The 22,850-nt window shown below is 47.2% G+C and overlaps 2 protein-coding genes and 1 long non-coding RNA gene across 5 annotated transcripts in view; 1 reads left to right on the plus strand and 2 right to left on the minus strand.

Moving 5' to 3' along the window:
• FBXO7 (F-box protein 7) overlaps positions 1 to 3,427 on the minus strand; it is a 78,336-nt gene extending 74,909 nt beyond the window's left edge. Inside the window, exon 1 of the mRNA XM_085897445.1 lies at positions 3,164 to 3,427. Within this exon, the coding sequence (XP_085753571.1) occupies positions 3,164 to 3,282 (119 nt within the window). The 5' untranslated portion in view covers positions 3,283 to 3,427. The remainder of the gene's footprint in view (positions 1 to 3,163) is intronic.
• Positions 3,428 to 3,881: 454 nt separating this feature from the next.
• Positions 3,882 to 22,850, plus strand: part of CCDC22 (CCC complex scaffolding subunit CCDC22) — a 92,035-nt gene continuing 73,066 nt past the window's right edge. Inside the window, exons 1-3 of one of the 3 annotated variants that reach the window (XM_085897454.1) lie at positions 3,882 to 4,073; positions 19,994 to 20,121; positions 20,761 to 20,938. In XM_085897454.1, the coding sequence (XP_085753580.1) occupies positions 20,072 to 20,121; positions 20,761 to 20,938 (228 nt within the window). In that variant the 5' untranslated portion in view covers positions 3,882 to 4,073; positions 19,994 to 20,071. Of the gene's footprint in view, positions 4,074 to 4,162; positions 4,435 to 19,993; positions 20,122 to 20,760; positions 20,939 to 22,850 lie in introns of those variants that run through there. The other 2 variants (XM_085897455.1, XM_085897456.1) reach the window with 2 other exon arrangements.
• Positions 9,783 to 22,850, minus strand: part of LOC147018103 (uncharacterized) — a 55,350-nt gene continuing 42,282 nt past the window's right edge. The window contains exon 3 of the long non-coding RNA XR_015062284.1: positions 9,783 to 9,974. This is a non-coding gene — a long non-coding RNA (uncharacterized LOC147018103). The remainder of the gene's footprint in view (positions 9,975 to 22,850) is intronic.

A 22,850-nucleotide genomic window follows, 5' to 3' on the forward strand; every position in this document is an offset into this window, starting at 1 on the left:
ATAAATCGTGCTACTCTCGTTTTAATGATCAGAAGCTGAGAAGGTGCCAAAAACGGAAATCTGTGGCCCTCAAAAATGAATCTGCACCACCAGTGCAGCAACCTAAGAGACAGTCGTTTGACAAATCCCTGTGTTTGTTCTGTGAAAAATGTGGACCTAAACTTCACGAGTTCACAACATTTGAAGCCGATGGGAGAGTGAGGCAAATGGCAAAAGATCTCGAGGATGATTCTTTGATAGCAAAAATCTCCAGTAGTGATTTAATCGCTTTGGAAGCCAAATACCATTTAGAATGCCTCACATCATATAGGAACAAGCATAGATCTGTGAAAAGGGCAGAAAACAGATACCGAGGAAGAAGATAAGAAGGTGAACGAATCGAGAGCGCTTCGTGAACTCCTGACGCCTATCGAGACTTACATTTCATTGCCGTTAATCATATCCACCCGTGGTCAAGGGTGATCTGAATGAAACAGTGTTCAGGTACACGGCGCTGTTTTCCATTTGACCATTCGTCACGTACCGCATTGTTGGACGTTTCCTGGCTCAGCGTCCAGTTTTCGGTATTATCGCTCGTATCATTATTATACTAATTAATTAGTTTCTGATCCTGTTAATATGCTGTTCGGAATGTTTTCTTATGTGCATTTCTCTTGCGTGCGCATCGGAATTTTAAGTTCCATGCGCAAAATTTTGAGATTTTCAAAAAACAGGTGTTATCATCTAACGTTATTAGATTTGTTTAGTATATTATAATACTGTCGATTCAAAAACGTAATGTTTACACACACCATCCTAGCTTAGTGGTCTCATCAATTATGGAGAAATTTTTGAGCAAAATCGACTTGTATTGTAAATTGGTGTAATGTGACCTTTTGACCTTGAAAATTGACCTTCAATGTCAAGGTCAGACGTGTCTCCTTTTCTCAAATTGTTTACTTTGGTGCCCTCTATCTTCATGCCAAATGTGGTGCCTTTGTCCAGTCTGTCACTGTTTGACCTTTTTTTTTTTACCATAACTGACCGGACTACTAAGGGAATAACTATTTCTAAACTATGGAATCTTAACCCCGAGAAGCCATTTTCACAATAATTATTGTTATGTTTGTGGGGTAGATGGAGGAATTTCACAGGAAAGATAGGATTGCAGAGAGAAGCATGGTCCGTGGACGTGTAGGAGACATCTCAATGTAAATTAAGTAGGGAAACTGTGAGCTTGTGTTACTTGTCACCATACGGGGGGGGGGGGGGCGGGGGGGGTGGTGCCGTGTTAAATTAGGTAGGGTTTAAGGATAATTTCCCCCAGTATATGATTGTCCCCTGTGACCTTTTCCTATGTTTTTGCATTTGAAGACCGGTGATAAAAAGGGATCACATCCTTAAAACAATAACAACCGAGATGCAGTCCAAGCAGGCAGAAAGCCCTGCCCCCAGGGGTGGATGCATGTGGTGGACAAGATAGATACAGAAGTGAACTCTCAAGAAGGAAAACTGGAAATTTGGAAGGAGGCATTGGGGTTGGGTGGTGGTGTGGGGAGTTGTTAATGAGGCTAGAAAAGAGCATGGTTTATGGAAGACAATTTGAGATGTTGGTGAACAGCTATCTTGAACACATGGGGGTAACAATGAGATTGAAGAGGACGTGGCATTCCGTGATTGCAGTTCGAGCCTTCCCCATTGTTCTCTTCCTCATTCCCAAACCTTCACTCTCAAACTCCATATTCAAACCTCATTCCCAAACACTCATTCCAAACACCCATCCTCAAACTCTCATTTTCATGCTTCATTTCCAAACTACATTCTCAAACCACTTCACTTCACCGGTACTTTGACCAAATAATCTCCATTCCAGCACTGCAATTTTTGTAACCTTCGCTGATCTGGCATCCCAGTCATTGCAGCATCGAAGAGGTCAGCACCCACCCCCTCCCACCCCACGGTCCGGGGATGATTCCCAGTGACTGGATCACAACACACCAAAGGCAATTGGTGTTGGATGACAAAAGCAGACGTGATTGGATACAGTCCAGTGACAATAAACAAAACCTGACAGAGTAGTATGTGGAGAGTTCATGTCCAGTTTGAGTGCAGCACAGTTCAAGAGGAGAGAGCAGTTCAAGCAGGGTGCAGAGCAGGACGGCGATGAGGGCTTTGTTCTGAGTCCAGATCCTGAGGGAGTGAGACCTGGCTGGGTTGACAGGGCTTCCGGAGCACCAAGTGGAACGAGAGGGCGCCAAGCGGAAAGTGGGGCGCTCCAAACGGAATGCAAAGACACCAAAGCGAGTCGCTCCCCTAAGCGCCAAGCAGGAGAACAGATTCTCTCACACATCATATTTCCCCTTGCATCTTCCAGCAGCATTCACCTCATTGACTTGCACTATCGTGAAGCATTAACTCGAGTCCGAACAGTTATTTTCAGAGATAACACCGCACGATACCACATGATAGCACACCTCCCACCTGCACCTCTCACTCCCTTGAATGTACGTCTCGTTGGGACCCATGTGGGCAAGCCGGCTCTTGTGCTGGTGACAAAGGGATCGCCCAAATGCCCAGACTTCTTCCTCGTTCCGTCCCCCTTTCTATCTAATTTCCCGGATGCACGAGGCGCCTATGTTGTGCGTCGCGATAAGGTCGACTGTTTAAGGGGATTTTGAGTGCGAGGTGCTAAGACCGTTACTTATGCGACATACGATCTCCTGTAAACACATGCCTTTCAACAGACTCGGTATTTCCAAACCTGTTCGGTGTCCGTATCCCCCCCCCCCCCATCGGTTAGACATCGTATGTCATGAGTAGACGCGAGGTTGTACCCCACCGATATGCTCCGTTTTCGACGAGCGGACATCTCACTTACGGCTCTTCTTGGCCGTACGTAATTAATAGATAAAAGGTGGGGCGTCGAGAGCACGGTTCCATATCCGGGATAACTAAATCACCGCGACATGAGATTTGGGCGCGTAGACCCTACCAGAAATAGTCACTTCAGACGGCGTCCGTGGTTGCCTAGCAACCCGTCGTGCAGGGTCAAAGGTCGGGAAGCAGGTCCAAGAGGACCCGTAACATTCTATGATATATCGAATCGGTGACATATGGACAAGTGCATAAAAATACGTTTTATTTGAGTTCTCTCAAGAGTTAAGTCACGTATGATTATACAAACCTGAGTCCCAGCTCAGGAAGAACGTCTCTCTTAACCAACTGCTCCAGATCGCCTCGCGAACCGCCAGGTGGAACGTCAAGGGCTCGTGAAACGACCCCACAGCGAACACGAAGCCTCATTCCTTCGTGTGATGGAGACGGTAATCAGATCTTCCTTTTTACACACGTGATCGTAACTTTTTCTTTTTAACTTCTTCACAGCAAAGTGTTCACCGCGAAAACCATCCGCCACCCCCCGTCGTCGTGTTTTGCTTCTGAGGTGCCGATCACGTGACGTCGGAGGCGTCGTTATTTTGGCGGAGGAAAATCATCTGGATAATTGATTCGTAATTGATACGATATTTTCTCTTTGGGTATTAACTTTGTTTTAAAAGAAGGCTCGATTAAGGAAAAAAATAATAATCATAAGTAAACAGTACCACCCGAACGCATTAATATACAGCGACACACCTCGAAATGGTGGTTCCACAAAAATAGAGAATTAACAAGGATAAGAAGCATTGCACATCAAGGTTTAGTCAGAGATTTAGATAGAATAATAAAATAGGGAAGAATAATGCGAGAAATCAAAGTTTACGTTTGATTTCGTATCTTAAAGTACAGCTCCTGAATTCCCGGAGTTATTTCTTTTTAAAATTTTTTTTTTTAACGTACATCTATGATATTGTTCGAAATACTGAACATTGTTTCATCAACCAAAGAAAAATGTTTTTTTTTTTTTTGTCCTTCAGTAAAGTCAAGTGCTCTGATGGTTAAAGCATTCGTCTCGGTTCCTCTGTAACCCCATCACATCGACAACCACATCTCATGGCCGATGTTCCATGAATAATGTAAATACTTTTCTCACATCTCCAGTAAACCTGAAAACTGTTCACCCCGCAAGTAAAGGAAAAGCTGAACGCCAAATGAAGGTGAACGATGCCTTTCGCTAAACAGCTCGAATGTTTGTAAGATTTAACACGACGACCTGTTATTGATTTGTTCTCATTTCGTCGTGTACTTCATCATCAACACACACGGATGTACAGTTATAACGAAGCCGGCAGACTTGGCACGACTTGGGCTCGCCCTTCCCCACTTCCTCTGTCCTCCCGTCTCCCCCATGTCGACCTCTCCAGTTCGCTTTCCGCTCCTCTCTCTTCACGTGACCCCCATACCAGGCCCAAGTCACTGTGACTGCTTCACTGAGCCTCGGCCTGTGGAATCCTCACTCCATTGATCCGTTTGATCACAGGAAGGAGACGTCCGAGCACGCAGGTCGCAAACGAAGGTGTAAAGTGATGTTTCCATTGACATGTCGCACCGGACGGTGTCTGTTTCCGATGGATCTTGTAAAATCTCTGGGTATGTTCGGGGAGTTTGTTCGGTCCTCTGCTCGTTGTCGGACCACGTGTTCAAATTGGCCCCGAGCGACGTTGTCTGTTGCTCGCTCGACTTTCGGGAGTTGTTCGTCTTGGCGTTTGATTTCCTGATCGCATCAGCTGTGGCCAAAACAGTCCTCATTGTTTGACAATTTAAAGGAATTGTTGGCACGCAATGGTAGACTATGCTTTTCATTCTAAGGACCATGTCTTCTTACTCTGTTCGGCTGTACAATGGCCGACACGAAAGGGGACTGGCAAACAATGTCAATGGTCTTCTCCTTCCTGGCACGCAATGGCCAACTGATTCCTGGCACGCAATGGCCGACTGCTTCCTGGCACGCAATGGCCGACTGCTTCCTGGCACGCAATGGCCGACTGATTCCTGGCACGCAATGGCCGACTGATTCCTGGCACGCAATGGTCGACTGATTCCTGGCACGCAATGGTCGACTGATTCCTGGTACGCAATGGCCGACTGCTTCTTCGTACGCAATGGCCGACTGCTTCCTCGTACGCAATGGCCGACTGCTTCCTGGCACGCAATGGCTGACTGCTTCCTGGCACGCAATGGCCGACTGATTCCTGGCACGCAATGGTCGACTGATTCCTGGCACGCAATGGTCGACTGATTCCTGGCAGGCAATGAGCGACTGCTTCCCGGCAGGCAATGGCCAAATTCTTCCTGGTACGCAATGGCCAACTGCTTTCTGGAACACAGTGGTCTTCTCCTTTCTGGTACGCAATGGCCGACTGCTTCCTGGCAGGCAATGGCCGGCTGCTTCCTGGCAGGCAATGGCCAACTGCTTCCTGGCAGGCAATGGCGGGCTGCTTCCTGGCAGGAAATGGCCGGCTGCTTCCAGGCAGGCAATGGCCGGCTGCTTCCTGGTACGCAATGGCCGACTGCTTCCTGGCAGGCAATGGCCGACTGCTTCCTGGCAGGCAATGGCCGACTGCTTCCTGGCAGGCAATGGCCGACTGCTTCCTGGCAGGCAATGGCCGACTGCTTCCTGGCAGGCAATGGCCGACTGCTTCCTGGCAGGCAATGGCCGACTGCTTCCTGGCAGGCAATGGCCGACTGCTTCCTGGCAGGCAATGGCCGACTTCTTCCTGGCAGGCAATGGCCGACTGCTTCCTGGCACGCAATGGCCGACTGCTTCCTGGCACGCAATGGCCGACTGCTTCCTGGCACGCAATGGCCGACTGCTTCCTGGCACGCAATGGCCGACTGCTTCCTGGCACGCAATGGCCGACTGCTTCCTGGCACGCAATGGCCGACTGCTTCCTGGCACGCAATGGCCGACTGCTTCCTGGCACGCAATGGCCGACTGATTCCTGGCACGCAATGGCCGACTGATTCCTGGCACGCAATGGCCGACTGATTCCTGGCACGCAATGGTCGACTGATTCCTGGCACGCAATGGTCGACTGATTCCTGGCACGCAATGGTCGACTGATTCCTGGCACGCAATGGTCGACTGATTCCTGGCACGCAATGGTCGACTGATTCCTGGCACGCAATGGTCGACTGATTCCTGGCACGCAATGGTCGACTGATTCCTGGCACGCAATGGCCGACTGCTTCCTGGTACGCAATGGCCGACTGCTTCCTCGTACGCAATGGCCGACTGCTTCCTGGCGCGCAATGGCCGACTGCTTCCTGGCGCGCAATGGCCGACTGCTTCCTGGCACGCAATGGCCGACTGATTCCTGGCACGCAATGGTCGACTGATTCCTGGCACGCAATGGCCGACTGCTTCCTGGCAGGCAATGGCCGACTGCTTCCTGGCAGGCAATGGCCGACTGCTTCCTGGCAGGCAATGGCCGACTGCTTCCTGGTGCGCAATGGCCGACTGCTTCCCGGCAGGCAATGGCCGAATTCTTCCTGGTACACAATGGCCGACTGCTTTCTGGCACGCAGTGGTCTTCTTCTTTCTGGTACACAATGAGCGACTGCTTCCCGGCAGGCAATGGCCGAATTCTTCCTGGTACGCAATGGCCAACTGCTTCTTGGCAGGCAATGGCCGGCTGCTTCTTGGCAGGCAATGGCCGGCTGCTTCTTGGCAGGCAATGGCCGGCTGCTTCCTGGCAGGCAATGGCCGGCTGCTTCCTGGCAGGCAATGGCCGGCTGCTTCCTGGCAGGCAATGGCCGGCTGCTTCCTGGCAGGCAATGGCCGGCTGCTTCCTGGCAGGCAATGGCCGGCTGCTTCCTGGCAGGCAATGGCCGGCTGCTTCCTGGCAGGCAATGGCCGGCTGCTTCCTGGCAGGCAATGGCCGGCTGCTTCCTGGCAGGCAATGGCCGGCTGCTTCCTGGCAGGCAATGGCCGGCTGCTTCCTGGCAGGCAATGGCCGGCTGCTTCCTGGCAGGCAATGGCCGGCTGCTTCCTGGCAGGCAATGGCCGGCTGCTTCCTGGCAGGCAATGGCCGGCTGCTTCCTGGCAGGCAATGAGCGACTGCTTCCCGGCAGGCAATGGCCAAATTCTTCCTGGTACGCAATGGCCAACTGCTTTCTGGCACACAGTGGTCTTCTCCTTTCTGGTACGCAATGGCCGACTGCTTCCTGGCAGGCAATGGCCGGCTGCTTCCTGGCAGGCAATGGCCAACTGCTTCCTGGCAGGCAATGGCGGGCTGCTTCCTGGCAGGCAATGGCCGGCTGCTTCCAGGCAGGCAATGGCCGACGGCTTCCTGGCAGGCAATGGCCGACTGCTTCCTGGCAGGCAATGGCCGACTGCTTCCTGGCAGGCAATGGCCGACTGCTTCCTGGCAGGCAATGGCCGACTGCTTCCTGGCAGGCAATGGCCGACTGCTTCCTGGCAGGCAATGGCCGACTGCTTCCTGGCAGGCAATGGCCGGCTGCTTCCTGGCAGGCAATGGCCGGCTGCTTCCTGGCAGGCAATGGCCGGCTGCTTCCTGGCAGGCAATGGCCGGCTGCTTCCTGGCAGTCAATGGCCAACTGCTTCCTGGCAGGCAATGGCGGGCTGCTTCCTGGCAGGCAATGGCCGACTGCTTCCTGGCAGGCAATGGCCGACTGCTTCCTGGCAGGCAATGGCCGACTGCTTCCTGGCAGGCAATGGCCGACTGCTTCCTGGCAGGCAATGGCCGACTGCTTCCTGGCAGGCAATGGCCGACTGCTTCCTGGCAGGCAATGGCCGACTGCTTCCTGGCAGGCAATGGCCGACTTCTTCCTGGCAGGCAATGGCCGACTTCTTCCTGGCAGGCAATGGCCGACTGCTTCCTGGCAGGCAATGGCCGACTGCTTCCCGGTACGCAATGGCCGACTGCTTCCCGGTACGCAATGGCCGACTGCTTTCTGGCACGCAGTGGTCTTCTCCTTTCTGGTACGCAATGGCCGACTGCTTCCTGGCACGCAATGGCCGACTGCTTCCTGGCACGCAATGGCCGACTGCTTCCTGGCACGCAATGGCCGACTGCTTCCTGGCACGCAATGGCCGACTGCTTCCTGGCACGCAATGGCCGACTGCTTCCTGGCACGCAATGGCCGACTGCTTCCTGGCACGCAATGGCCGACTGCTTCCTGGCACGCAATGGCCGACTGCTTCCTGGCACGCAATGGCCGACTGCTTCCTGGCACGCAATGGCCGGCTGCTTCCTGGCACGCAATGGCCGGCTGCTTCCTGGCACACGATGGCCGACTCGTTTTTGTCACACAATGGTCTACTCGAGTGTCTTGGGCTGCTCTGTTTTTTGAGGAAAAACCATTGACTTGAAAGAATTAAAGTGGAAAGTATAGGAAGGTATTTAACCTTGAAGACGAGAATTCAAATCCTTCATACAGCTGGCTTCAGCTGGATTTGAACCCACAGCCTCCAGGATCCCACCTCCTCGCTAATAGGTCATGGAATTCAGACTGATGAACATGACTAACTCGAATGTCAGCCTGCTATCGTTGGGTTGTAATCTGGATAAAAGAACAGATAAGTGTCTGGATTCACTCACTCATTGAATGATTTTCTAGGTTTGGCACTTTTTGCGACTCTGGTCCATTATGGTGCATCAAATGACTCGTTTTTGAAAAAATATTCTCACATTGATGAAGTCAAAAAAAATTTTTTTGTTCCACCTGCCTTGTATAGTATTTCTGTAAAATATTTCAGATTTTCGATTTTGTTTAGACCCCCTTACCAGGATCGAGTAAAAATTGAGAACCCCCGCTAATTGGTTTGTTTGGCCAAATGTGAGATTTTTTTTTTATTACATAAAAGTAAGAACACTTTCTTGGGGTAATTCAGGGTCACTGATTCCAAAAATGGCCTCTAAAAAAAAAGTTGGTTTGATCAAAATGGGGGGAAAAAATTCTGTTCAATGTTCTTTTGAAAATTATATTATCAGGTGACCAACGAACCAAAAAAAAGAATAATTTTTCAAAACTTTTATTATTCTCTCTTTGAAACATGACAAATTTTCGTTATTTTATCTTTAAAACATGAGATAGATAGTGTAGGCTTCTGATGCTCGCTTCCTCAAATGCAGGTTCGATTCACGGGTGGATTTTCATTGATTCATTGATGCATTGGCGGGATTTCCCCCGGCTTCATCATTTATAGCCTTCATCAAGCTGGCCTGTTGTGTTGGTATTAGCTTGAGTCGAGTGGCCTTTGAAACCAACTTCGGATGGTGTAGGATATTGTGGGAGATGAACGCCTGGGTGCCAGTTTGCTCACTGCGATGATGGCTCTGAGTGGAAGTTGCATCACTTTCATTGGTGCTGCTGGCTGCCGTCTCACCGTCGTCTTCCATCGAAATGATGTAATTGGCAGCATAAATTTTCTACTCTTTCTGCTTGTGCCGTTCTTCCTCGGCCTGCTCACAAACCTGGCGACGGGACTCCTTCAGCGATGGGACCTTGTCGTACGCGCCAAAATATGTGATGCGGTTAGTCTTCATCGACTCCAAGAACAGGCGATCCTTCGGATTCATGACCAGCCACAACTGGAAGGTCGCATCGAGTCGTTGTTCCAAGGCCTGCAGCTTGGTGAGAGTGGCCAGGGTTGATGTATGTGTGGTCGGGATCTCCCTCATCTTGCAGTTGGCGTCCAGAAGCTGAATGAGCAAGATGCATTCCTGGTGGTCAGAGACAGGGTGTATGTTGGCTTTGTAAAATTGGTGAACTGGGCCAACAAGGGCGCTCAAATGCCTATTTGGGAGGAGCACCAGGACAGCTGGTGCTCTTTGCCACCACAGCCTTCTCGATGTGACGCATGAGATATCGCAGGACTTGATGGTGAGTGGGGAGATGTATTCCCATTATCTGTGCATCCTCCTGCCGGATGGCGCTACCCATACGGAACACAGCACTGGCCTGTCGCGCTGCCATCGGCGTTCTGGCTTGAGAGACAGTCCGGACCGTCTGGCATACAAGCAGATGTCAGCTGAGTTGTAGCAGATGGTGGTCCGGGTGGCGTTTGTTGTCCGACTGATCATCCATACTATCTAAAAAACATTGGCACATTGATGCCATTGACTTGCAGGACAATTTGTGTGAGACTTTCAAAATTCTAAGAATCATATCGTACTCTGTTCAATTTCAGCACAAACGTACATTTTTTTATTTATTATTACACTTTTTTGATCTGTAAATGTTTAAATATTTTAAATGCTTTGTAAATACTCTAAATATATAAATTATAAATGTATGATTTGTAAATTATACATTTTTTGACTCTGTATATAATATATATGGAAATATTGTAAATACGATGTCATGTTTTAAAGCCACACTGTAAAGTCTTTTTTTTTTAATTCCTTAAAAAATATTTTTTTTGGGGTTCGTTGGTTACCTCATTACCCAATTTTCAACAAAAAAAATTGAACTAAAAATTTTCCAATTTTGATCCCACAACCTTTTTAAGGTCATTTTTGGAATCGGTGACCCTGAATTACGATAAGAAAGTGTTGTTACTTTTACAAAATTTGACAAATGGCACATTTGACCAGAGGCCCATTTTCAGGGGGTACCCAATTTTTACCCGATCCTGGTCGGAGGGAGGGGGGCTCTAAACAAAATTTGAAAATCCGAAATATTTTACAGAAATGTTAAATGGGGGTAGTGCAGCAATGCCAACCCTCCCGATTTCATCGGGAGGCTTCCGAAAATTCACCCAAACTCCCGCCCTTACGATCACTATCCTTATCCTCCCGAAATTTTGATATTTTTGCACTGTTCACTAATCAGAATGTACTAGTATGAGAATTGAATGAAAAGCATCGTCTGCTACGTATAGCATGTGGTAACTCCATAACGTTCGCTGCTACCAAATTGTACGTAAAAAATTGCAAATTCAAATGAGGAGCAGCGAAACATTGGGTCTGGATCTCGCTTATGCGATCATGCACTGAGATTTAGTGCATGCGGTATGTGTGCAATACAGTGCATGCGGTATGTATGCACAGTGTATATGCATGCGATACGCTCACTGCATGCAGCTGGGCCCGTACCAGCCCGGCGGTCGCGACCACCGTGCGGTGTTTAGCAGCCGCTAGAGTTCTACGAGTCGCGCTGCAGCTGTGGAACATCGACTTCGAAGTTACCGATGCTTCAAGCCCTCGATGTTGATTACGAAATGGCAGAAAAGAAGCTTACGAAGACCAAGAAATGGTCTCAGAAGTACAAGACCGAATACAGTCTCCAATACCCGTGTATTCGAAAGTCTGAAAGAGGAATTCATCATGCGTATTGTACAGTATGCAGCGTTGATATTTCAGTTGAGCACGGAGGTCGCGATGATATTCGGAAGCACGTTGGAAGCAAACGGCACACAGACATTGCAAAGGAGAGATCTTCGAGCACGAGTACCGGTACACTTCTGAATTATTTCACCAAACAAGGGACAAGCGAGGAAGAGGATGTTACCCGAGCGGAACTTCTCTTTAGTGGATTTATTGTGGAACATAACTTGCCCATATCAGTCTCAGATCATGCTGGACCTCTATTTCAAGATGTTTCCAGATTCAAAAGTTGCTTCAAAGTATGGATGTGCAAGAACAAAAACTTGCAAGATGTGCAAGATGTGCAAGAACAAAAAAAAAAAAAAAAAAAAAAACAAGAACAAAAAGCAAGAAAAAAAAAAAAAAAGAACAAAAAAAAAAGAACAAGAACAAAGAAGAAAAAAAGAACACTGGTCAACAATTTTTTACTTTCTGAAAGTTGTCTAGATTTCTACAAGTGAATTAGGGTATTCTGGCACTGCTGAATCAGGAAATGGCATCCGTTTCTCTCCATCAGGTCAGGTTTTTGTGCTAAGTTGATTTGAAAAAATCAGATCTTGTGACAAAATCAATTACATTTTTGTGGCATTATCAGCTGATTTTTGTCAACACATATCATCCTAAACATGTTTTTAAGAAAAAAAAAAATGTTTTGCCATCAACATTTATTGATTACATGATAGAAACATCGATTACTGTCATCTGAATGGTGGGCATTGATAAAGGTAAGTACAAGTAAATTGCATGTTGCGTCACCACTGTTCAAACTTCAGGGCTTGAACTTCCGTTTCTTCGAACTCCTGGAATGTTCAGCGGCAGGGAGGTCTCTCTTCAGATTCCAACAGTAGTCAGCCATCATGACTGCGTCCCAGCGACCCTGATACCTGGTCTCCATCTCCTTCATGTCCTGATGGAATCTCTCCCCTGCTCGTCACTCATTGAACCCAGGTTCTCAGGAAACCGGTTCATATGTGAAAATAGGTAGTGCATCTTGATGCTCATGTTGCAGCCCAGGTTTCTGAAAGCAGTCAGCATGTTGTTGACAAGTTCTGCGTAGTTTCTGGCCTTATTGTTGCCAAGAAAGTTCTTCACTACCAAAACAAATGTCTTCCACGCTTCCAGTTCCACTTCGTTCATTGAGTTTTTGAACTCTGGATCTCTGATGAGCTGACGGATCTGAGAACCATCAAAGATGCCAGCTTTCAACTTCTCCATGGTCAATCCTGGAAAAGCCTGGCACAAGTAAGTGAAGCAGTCACCATCTTTGTCCAGAGCCTTGGTGAACTGCTTGATTAAGCCGAGCTTGATGTGCAGCGGTGGGAAGAGTATTCTGTCTCTGTCCACCAGAGGGTCGTTGATGACGTTCCTTTCTTTGCATGGCACCAATTCCTCCCGCACAGGCCAGTCCTTCTTCGTGTAATGCTGAGCACGGTCCCTACTATCCCACATGCACAGAGAACATGGGTACTTGGTGAAGCCAGACTGTTGTCCCAACAAAAAGTTCACCATCTTCAGGTCAACACAAATAAACCACTTATGCTGATCATAACCAATTTTCTCCAGCACGTACTTCACCACTTCATACTTCTCCTTCAGTGTAGTCGAGTGAGCGATTGGTACAGAGGCAAACTGGTTGCCGTTGTGTAGCAGAACACATTTCAGTGATCGCTTGCTGCTGTCAATGAACAGTCTCCAATCTTTGGGTTCGTACTGTGGCACTCCAAGCTTGAGCAGAAGCGCATGTCATAAATTGGCACATGTAGGTATTGTACATTCTTCAGAGTTCGTTATTTCAAGAAATACAACTTTTTTGTATCACATTATTACAAAATCTGCCCCATTAACTTTAGTTTTGATCCACGAACTTTATGCTTTGCCTCACCAATTTTTGGAAGATTTTGAGGTTTTATGACTTCAAACTGATCCCTTTTCGACATAATCACCTAGAACTTTCGTACCTGAATACTTCTTGTCATTAAAATAATTATTTCCAATCAAAACAATTATTTGACATGACATTTTACCCCCACCAACTTCTTCTAAAATGCTCCACACATGCGTACATGTGAACAAAAATGTAAAAAACGACATGTGGCCATATCTCAAAAACTTGACCTGATTGAACAAAACTAATGTGAGTTTTGGATTCAGCGCATCAGATTCGTCCTAAATCAGCTTAAAAAATGCAGACAACAAATTTGTTGTTGACCAGTGTAATTGGTGAGTTGTCAAATGTTACTGCTTCATCTATTGCCGATATTGCTAGACTAGCTCCATTTAGCCTAGCTACAGACGGTAGCAATGACAGTGGTGAGGCCCAGCTATATCCTGTCCTGATTTTGTACTATGACAACAGTGCTGGGATTGTGAAGCAAGGTTTGCTAAGTTTGCCTGCGTGCAAACAAGATTCCACTGGAGAAAACATTTTCAAACTGCTTGATCATGAGTTCAGTGACAGGAAAATTCCGTGGGGAAATTGTGTTTCCTTTTGTGCTGATAATGCCTCTGTCATGGTGGGCAAGCACAAAGGAGTCGCTGCTTATATCCACAAACAAAATCCAGAGTGCTACATCATGGGATGCCCTTGCCATATGATGCACAATACGGCCAAGAAGGCGGCTCAGGCCTTCCCCATTGAATTAGATGACTTTCTCATCGATATTTACTACTACTTGGACAAAAGTAGTAAACGCGTCAAAGGAGTGAAAGCACTGCAAGAACTCTGTGATGCCCCGACACACAAGATTCTTAAGCATGTCGCAACAAGGTGGCTGTCCCTTGGTCAGTGCCTAGACAGGCTGATTGAACAGTGGGAGCCACTTCGCCTCTTCTTCAAAGAAGAAGTACGAAGAAAAATGCAACCAACTGTAGCCAAGACTCTAACAACGAGCAAGAAGGACGGCACTGTATCTACTGCCAGTACTGGCACTGCAGGATCAAGCACTAGTGGAGCAGCATTCACCACTACCACTGCAGTATCTGCTGCGAAGAAGACAGCAGGGACAGCACCAAAACCAATGCTGAGAGCAGGTAGCATCACTGGCCCTTCATCACGTTCATCTACAAAGCAGATCCCTTCAAGTTTTGCAAGCAGATCGAGAAAGACTGTGATAGTCCCATCTACAGGCAAAGAAGGACCCAAGTTAAGTTCTGCTTTTGCCAAATCACTTGATAGAAGCTCAGCAAAACCTTCGAATCAGAGGTCTTCTTCCTTGGCTGCACCTACCTCAAGCTCTCTCCTCAAACGTAAAATTGGATCTGGTACTACGAGTCTGACCTCTTCTGCTGGCAGTAAACGCAAGTGTGATCGCCCTGCGGCTAAGTGTACTACGAGTTCTACAACTAAAAGTGCATCTTCCTCAAACACTGTGCAGGAATCTAGAGAAAAACGTGTCAACAGGATGTTCTTGTCTCCACAAACAAAACTCTATTGTTTCTTCCTTCGATATGCGAACAAGCTTTTTGAGAAGGGGAATCTTCTGCTCCAAAGAGACGAACCCTGTATTAATCTCCTGCATGGAGAATTGAATGGTCTTCTGAAAGATATCTTCGTACGGTTTTTGAAACCATCGGTGTCATCGGTTGCTCTGGTAAATGTACCCTTCTCTGACAGAAATCATCAGAAGAATGATGAGGACCTCATGATTGGGAACGATGCCAAACTGTATATAAGGGAACAAAGGAGTCTCAAGAAATCCACCTTCACTCTGAGTGAGTCAGACATCCAAGGTTTCTTCAGTGCAGTTCGCTCATATTATGTGAAAGCCTGCAATTACATATTCAAAACCTGGCCGCTAGATGATGAATTAGCCAAGCATGCTCAGGTGCTGGATGTTAAGCTACACCAAGAAGTGGGGTTTGACTGTGTGGAGTTTTTCATCAAGAAATTCCCCTTGTCTGTTCAGTGGCGGTGATAGTGACATAGACAGTCTTGAGAGTGAATTCGCTCACTACCAGGCAGATGCCTCCATAGCTACAATTGCTACTGAGACAGTGAGAGTGGATGAGCAGTGGCATCGGGTTTCACAGCTCACAGATCCCTGCACTGGTGCCAAGAAGTATCCTAATTTGAGCAAAGTGATGAAGGGAATCTTGGTCATTCCTCATTCGAACGCATCATGTGAGCGGGCACTCAGTCTTGTTCGGAAGAATCGTACTGAATTTCGTCCCAATTTGAGTGTCAAAACCCTGGAAGCTCTCTTAATTGAAAAACTAGCTCATAGCATCCCTTGCTACCAGAGAGAATACAGCAAAGACATAATCAGAAGGGCTAAAAGAGCCACACAGCTGTCACTCAGCAAAGCTGCCATGGAAAAAGCAAGCAGCAGTAGTACCAGCCAGTAAGGTAAGAAAAATATTGCTTCTTTTGTGCTTTTTGTTAATCTTTGATTGTCCCCTAACTTACTAATATTAACATACATGTAACATTAAAAAGTGCACAATTTTCCCCTTTTTTTGTTCAAAAAGTGGGAATTCTTAACATGTTAAATGCTCCAAAATAGGGCTCAGAGGGCACTAGAGAGCGTCTAGAACCCCAGAGCTTCCAGGGCCCTAAGGCGGGCCATGGACCCCGGCGCAAGGGTCGAGCGCTCCGCGCTCGAGATGTGCGCTTCACGCACATTATTTGGTGTCGGTTGCAAATCCTCCCTAATTCTGATTTCCAAAAGTTGGCATCTCTGGTAGTGTAACAAAAAAAAAAAGTATGACTAGATCAATTTGAGAATATTTTTCAAAAACAGGGCGGTTGATGCAACTTACTGTCCAGGTGTCAAAAAAAATGTAAATAAGTTATCATGGTTGGATGGCACATGAACCCCCTCTTGATGGTGGAAGAGTTAAATGCCTTCTTTTGTGTGGTCTCTGCCAAAGGCCAGAGCACCATCGTGGACTTATGGTCTTTGCACCATATGTGTAACAGTTGCTTCATTTTCTGCAGCCTTTTTGGCCATATTTGGCTAATATGCTTAATAGATTTAGCCATTTTTTGGCCAAAATAACATTATTCAGACTAAATATTGTTGTGTCCACGCCGAGTAACACCGATACTGGATGGATGGACCAAAACTGACTTTAAGGAATTGTTGTCAATATTACTCTACTTGCTGTTCCCCAAGGTTGCCCAAATCGACGACAAACACACGGAAAGCAGATGGCTGAAACACGCTTTCTTACCTTTTAAAGGATTTATTTTAATATTGAAAAGCACAGGGAAGTGGTTCAACAAGACGCTGTCATAAACGGAACAAACTACGTGAGTCAAAAGACACACAAGGGAGAATAGTAGGGCAACTTAGCTAAATATAGCACAACAATTGTGCATTTTGTGAGGAAAGCACCAAATTTGGCACACGAGTAGCCTAACATATTGTTGTGGTTGACCAAATTCGCAAACCACCATTCAGGTCCCTTAGGTGAGATATCTCTGTAAGTATATGTGTAGTTAGGCCCAAACCCGTTGTCTAGAGGGAATAAATGTCATTCATGCGGGCTGCGACTCTTCAGGATAGCCGTTTTTCTTTTACTATCTTTATTTTGGACCAGCCGCCATTATTACCACCACCAACCACGCCTCAACAGCCATCACAACAACAACCACCAACCACAACGCCGCTTCACAACAACAACCACCAACCACAACGCCGCTTCACCACAACCGCCACGACCTTTACCGTCACGACTCGCCACCATCGCATCACCGTCATCTCGCGCCACTCGTGGGCACCGATGCTGGACTCGTGCGGGGCGCGCACCGAGCAGCGTGTTCAAAAACATCACGGACTTTCCGCAGAAAAACGGATCAAAAACGACTCACGCCCACTTTTGTTCCGTCCAATCGGTGAGCGAGGGGCGATTTGGCCCCGCCTCCAGGGCGTTGGAGGGCGGTCGCTATATGCAAATTCATGGATCAAAAAGCATTCACGCCCACTTTTCCTCGGGCCAATGGGGAGCCAGGTGAAGGGTCGGAGGCAAAGGGTCAAGGGTGAAAGAGCGAAGCCACGGGGCTTATAAAAACGACTGCGTTCGTCAGTCGAGTTCAGTTCAGTTGGAAGTTGAGTAAGAGTTCAGTTGGAAGTTGAGAGTTGAGTGTGCGGAATTCAAGAGAGTCGTCGGTGGAGCTGGAAAGAAGTGGTACTAGTCGGAGTGAAGAGGACGGAGCTGTGGAGAGGTGACGGCGGCGAAGGCGGACGAGGGGGTGCTCGCGTCGGTGCCGGGAGCGGCACAGGGAGAGGCCAGCAACGCGACCGAGGTGGAGGAGGAGACGCTCGCCGCGGAACCCGAGACAGGGTTATATCCTCCTTTCCCCGAGCATCAGCAACCCCCTCCTGTTTCCCCCCGCGCTGAGATAGTGCGACAAAGGGGGCCCCCTTCCCACCCCCTACCAGACACTGTCCGCGAGGCCCGCGGAGTTGAGGCACCACCGCCGCTCCGCGTCTCATCATCAGACGGGTAGGCCCGACACGGTCTCGGCCCCAGGCCCGCCTACCCCCTCATCCTGGAGGGTGGTTCTCTTTTCTTTTGCTTTGGGAATATGTGTTGTCGGCGCCGTCTGTGAAGTAAAATTGTATAAGTGTTGCCGTGTGCCCGGTAGTCGGATAGATCTGCATTGTTGCATTTGCTTTTTGTGTAATATTGCATTGTCTTCTTCTTTTACATGTGCTTTTGGTGGAATTGTATATGTGTGCTTTCCGTTCATCGCGAAATAAATGTGCTTATTGTTGAACTGTTTTCCCGCTTCGCTTCGTCATTTCTTTCATTGAATCCCCATCTTGCTTCACGTAAAGGGTTGGTCGTGGGCTAAGACGCCCGATAATTAATCGAACCGTCGAGGCCGACGAATAACACCGCTTGGTTATCCCGATAGTACGGAACGGGTCGCTTAAGTGGCCCGTGTCCGAAGTCGACCTGCGGCGAGGTGCGATCGCCCGGTCTACCCTCCGTGTGGGTACTTAGGTAGGTCGAATTTGGCGAGCAACCCTATCCCACGCGGGGGCCGATTGGCACGATCGCGGTGAGACCGAAAGGTCCACCCGTGACTGGTTCCCGGCGTTAGTCCGAGAGGGTCACGACTGGATTGTCCGTCCTGTGGGCGACGTGCCGCGATTCGAGTTACGTGGCCGTCAGCACGCCGGCGGGCGCGAATCCGCAACAATATTATGAACAGATTTGGATATTGGGCCATCTCAAATTCAGCCGCTGATGGCTGTGGCAGCCATTTTCCTCTGCCATCAAAAATTTTGAGATGGCCCAATATCCAAATCTGTTCATAATATGATAGGCTACTAGTGTGCCAAATTTGGTGCGTTCCTCACAAAATGCACAGTTGTTATGCTAAGTTGCCCCACTAGAATGGGATATGCAAACTTGTATACAATGAGGAGAAATAAACTGCAAAACATAACCCATGAGGCGCAACAGATCACACTTGTACAACAACACAGTAATGCAGGCGGGACTTCCCTTTTCTCCGATGCACAGTGTGGAGGCAGTTCAACACAATGCAGCTCGTTTTAGAGACCAGGTGCGTGACAAGAGCCAGTAACAAGCAGGCCCAGTGATGGGTAGGCCTTCAACCTGGCCACATGGTCCTCTTTGCCCATTTTAGAAGAAGGCCTCCTGGCCCTCTCAAAACACAGGGGGGTTGATTGCACATGAGGCTTCTCCAAGCGAGTTCTCCGTCCTTTCCACACGTGCCTCTGTTCTCCCCTGGTAGATTCAGTTCTCTTGTGAACTCTCGAGCCCTCACAAGTCTCTCCTTGTCCTCTTTTGTGGACTCTCCAGTAGACTCTACTCGTCAACTCTCGTGTTCCTCCTCTTCCTCCTGGGTGGAGTCTTCCTCTCGGGTCCTGCCCATGGGGGTGGCCCCTGTAAAAATATATGTACATCTTTTCTTCTGGGCTCTACAGCCCACTGCGCCGCCATGGCTGACACTGGCCAGAGAATTTGTAATCGGCCTACGTGCCTCTGCGATGGGAGGTCTTCACCAAACCCTGCCTACAAAAGGTTTTTACATTTAATTAATTAATTACTCTGTCTACCCTGTCTATAAATTACATACGCTGCCTCCTCAGCGTCACTTGTAAAAAACAACTTACTCTGACAGGTCTCTATTACATGGCAATCTAACCTACTCGAAACACACGGACCATACTACACTTACCACAGTCTAGCTGTGGATCCCTCCCCCCTTCCATGTAACAATATTTTAATTCATGCACTCCCATGCTCTATAGGCTGTACAGCGCATCGGTTCTGCCGAAGCAGTTATGCTGCACAAGTCACCACTCTGATACAGAAATATTTTTGCTGTAGTATAAATTTACACCATTGGATTTTATAGTATAACTTCACTTATTTTATAAATATAAATCATATAACTCATTTTATGTCTAAATAAGCACATGTTGACAATAACAATATTGGGACGGTAACACATTTGGGGCCGTATATAGGCCTATGAATGCCATAAATTACTTATTCACATGGTGGAGGGAAGGGAGGGCAAAACTGAAAATGATTGAGAAAAAGAGAAAAGGGAATTTATTGGAGAGGGAAAGGTAGGTACGGATGAGTGGCGAGATCAGGGAAAGGAATTTGGGAGAAGATAAGGGGAAGGGCTTGTATGTAGAGGCATCAGGGGCTTCTTCTTTCATATACTGTATATCGTTTAAAATTCCACCATTTTTGTGCAAATAATCATTTGATGGCTCCTTATAACTTATTACTATTTTCATCCATGTGTGCAGTGCTTTCTATTTCATCAGCCGAAGAAGACGTAAGTGAGAGAAAAAAAATCCAACTGTGGAAGATCAGAGGGATTGGAAATGGAGGAACTGGATGGGATAATCATCCATTCATTGCGCCAATGTGGTGTGTAAGTATCTCGCACAAAACATCCTGGTCTTTTCTTCTCTCATATGCAGCACAAGTCTGCAGGGTAGTGTCATTGGCTGAGGGCGTGGCTGTGCCGCTGATGCAGTGCCCCCTTTAGGTTAGGACAGGAACTTGTAATTTGTTTGGGGTGCCGGTGATAGCTCACCCACTTTTCGTGAAGGACACCGTGGGATCTTTAATGTCCACCAACTAATGCCAGCAGACGGGACACCCAGTTAAACATCCATCCGAGGGACAGCACACATATTGATGAATCGACAGCATCATGATATGATTATCATTGGGGAAATAGATTCAGAGATTGATAATGCAGCGTTGAAAAGTCTTGCACAATGTTTGACTTTGTTTTACCCTCGGTATCTTTTGCTTGTATTGTTAAAATGCTATTTATGAAAGTTAATAATGATGGAGCTTTCTACATATTACACATATAAGGCCAAGTGAGGATAGGATCAATTGAGAGAAAGAGAGATTGGGAAAAGATTGGAGAGGAGAAGGGATTATGATGTTGCATATATCGAGGCTACATTTTGAATCACCTTAGAGGCTGAGAGAACCTGAATGTATATTGATGAACAATATGTTTAAAAAAGGATATTCGTGCATTAAAATCCCACAGTGATATTGCTGATGAGGTGAACAGTCTACGTGAGTTCACTGCAGAACTAACTGTAGAGGGAGTTGTACGATGCTTGCGAAGCATCGACCCTGCTTTGGGCAATGCGATTGCTACGACTCTGCCCCCTGGGATGTCTGCACGATTCCGTGCAGGGACCCGTCTTGCGCAGGCCTGCCAGGTGAAGTGAGGGAGCGGGGGGAGGGGGGTGGGAGGAGGGGGCGGTGGTGCAAGAGGAGTTTTAATGGGTGGATGGAAGAAGAGTAATGGGCAGTTTTGAAAGAGAATAATTTTGTTGATGTTTATACCGTTGACAGACTGGGGGAAGAAAATTTTTTGGAACAAAGTGAAAATTATGCAACTTCATTAAATTTGATCAATATTCTGGAATTTCGAATGTTCATTTTACAGGATCTAAGCCTCGTAGTGGAGCTGCAAAACACACACACACACACACACACACACGCACACACACACGAATACGTGAGACAACACAGGGCTGTAAGACAAAACAAACTGCCACTAGCTTTGGGTGGAAGTATCATCACTTATTGGGGTCCTCTGGGTACTGGCGACATCACAACAATGGCGCTGCCATTCTCACTGCACTCAATGGAGTATTTCCAAAGGTAGAATTTCCTTCTCCCCATGGATGACACCCTTTGGGGATTGTCCATGCTCTTATCCTTTTTAAATGTTGAACATCAAGCAAGAACGCAGCTCATTGCATCTTTTTTAAGTCTGTGGTATGACTCAGCCTGAGTTTGAACCACCGACCTCCTACATTCGGAGTGGACACTCGAACCATTATACCACTGAATCTGATAATTTTGGTGATGACTATCATTGAACTCATCAATTCACTGATGGTAGTTTTACAACATAACTTATCTTGGTTACAGTACACTTTATTGAAAGTCATTATTTGCAATTTTTTTTATTTATTCCAGAAACATTTTGTTTACTGCGAACAACCCAATGTCAAATTCAGTAATATGCACACTTATTTGCACAAAAAAAATTGAATTCATTTTGTGTGCCAGGGATCAGACGTTGGGTCTTCCCCCCTCCCTCCCCCAAGTTGCAAAATGCAATTCGCATTGAGTCATGAATATACATCACCATCGGAAAGGCCTAGCCTAGCGCTAGATGTAACGCCGTAATGACATCCCAGACGTCACGCCATCTTACAAAATCCATCATCCCGACGCCTGGCATCTGACATTCAGCCCGTCATGTATGGATGTCAGAAATATGGGTTTCTAGCAAAAGTACCCGTCCCCAGTGACGGGAAAAGCAAGCATAAGTACCCGTCCCCAGTGATGGGAAAAGCAAGCAAAAGTACCCATCCCCAGTGATGGGAAAAGCAAGCAAAAGTACCCATCCCCAATGATGGGAAAAGCAAGCAAAAGCACTCGTCCCCAGTGACAGAAAAAGTTTAAGTTGATCTCTCAATTTAAATTATTTCATGGAATTTAAAAAGGTTAATTATGTTTCACTCTTGGTTTCACTCAGAGCCGAAGCTCTGAGGTACTTGTACTGCCCACCGCAAAATGGTATTGCAACATCGGGCGGCGGAGGTTGCATTTGTCTTAAAAGAGGGCAAAATATAGCTATTTTATAGTGTTACTCCGTGAAGATCTGTATTAAATCTACTTAAATCCAGATGTTCAGGTTGACTTTAAAGATTACTGGAAGGGTCAATAAATTGACTGACTATATGACATCAAGAAAAGTGAAATGAAAATGAAAACTAACCCATCATGCAGCATGAGAAGCGGCCGCCTTAAATTGGATGCACTGACCGACACCGTGGTTCGATATCTCACTCTCTCACTCTCTCACTGTCTCACTCTCTCAATCTCTCCCTCTCAATATATATATATATATATATATATATATATATATATATATATATATATATATATATATATATTGTTGCGGGTCGGGGGGTCGGGTGAGAAGATCACTAGGTGGGGGAAGCGATGTCGGTTCCCACCAGACTCCCCTGAATTGTAGGCCGTCGCACACGGATAATTCCGTGACGCGGCGCTTCGCTTAACCGACCGTGGACGCCAATAACTCAACCGCGT

This window comes from Eptatretus burgeri, chromosome 10 (assembly GCF_056783735.1).
Source record: "Eptatretus burgeri isolate ZD-2024b chromosome 10, Ebu_testis_v1, whole genome shotgun sequence".
In the NCBI taxonomy this organism is placed as follows: Eukaryota; Metazoa; Chordata; class Myxini; order Myxiniformes; family Myxinidae; genus Eptatretus; species Eptatretus burgeri.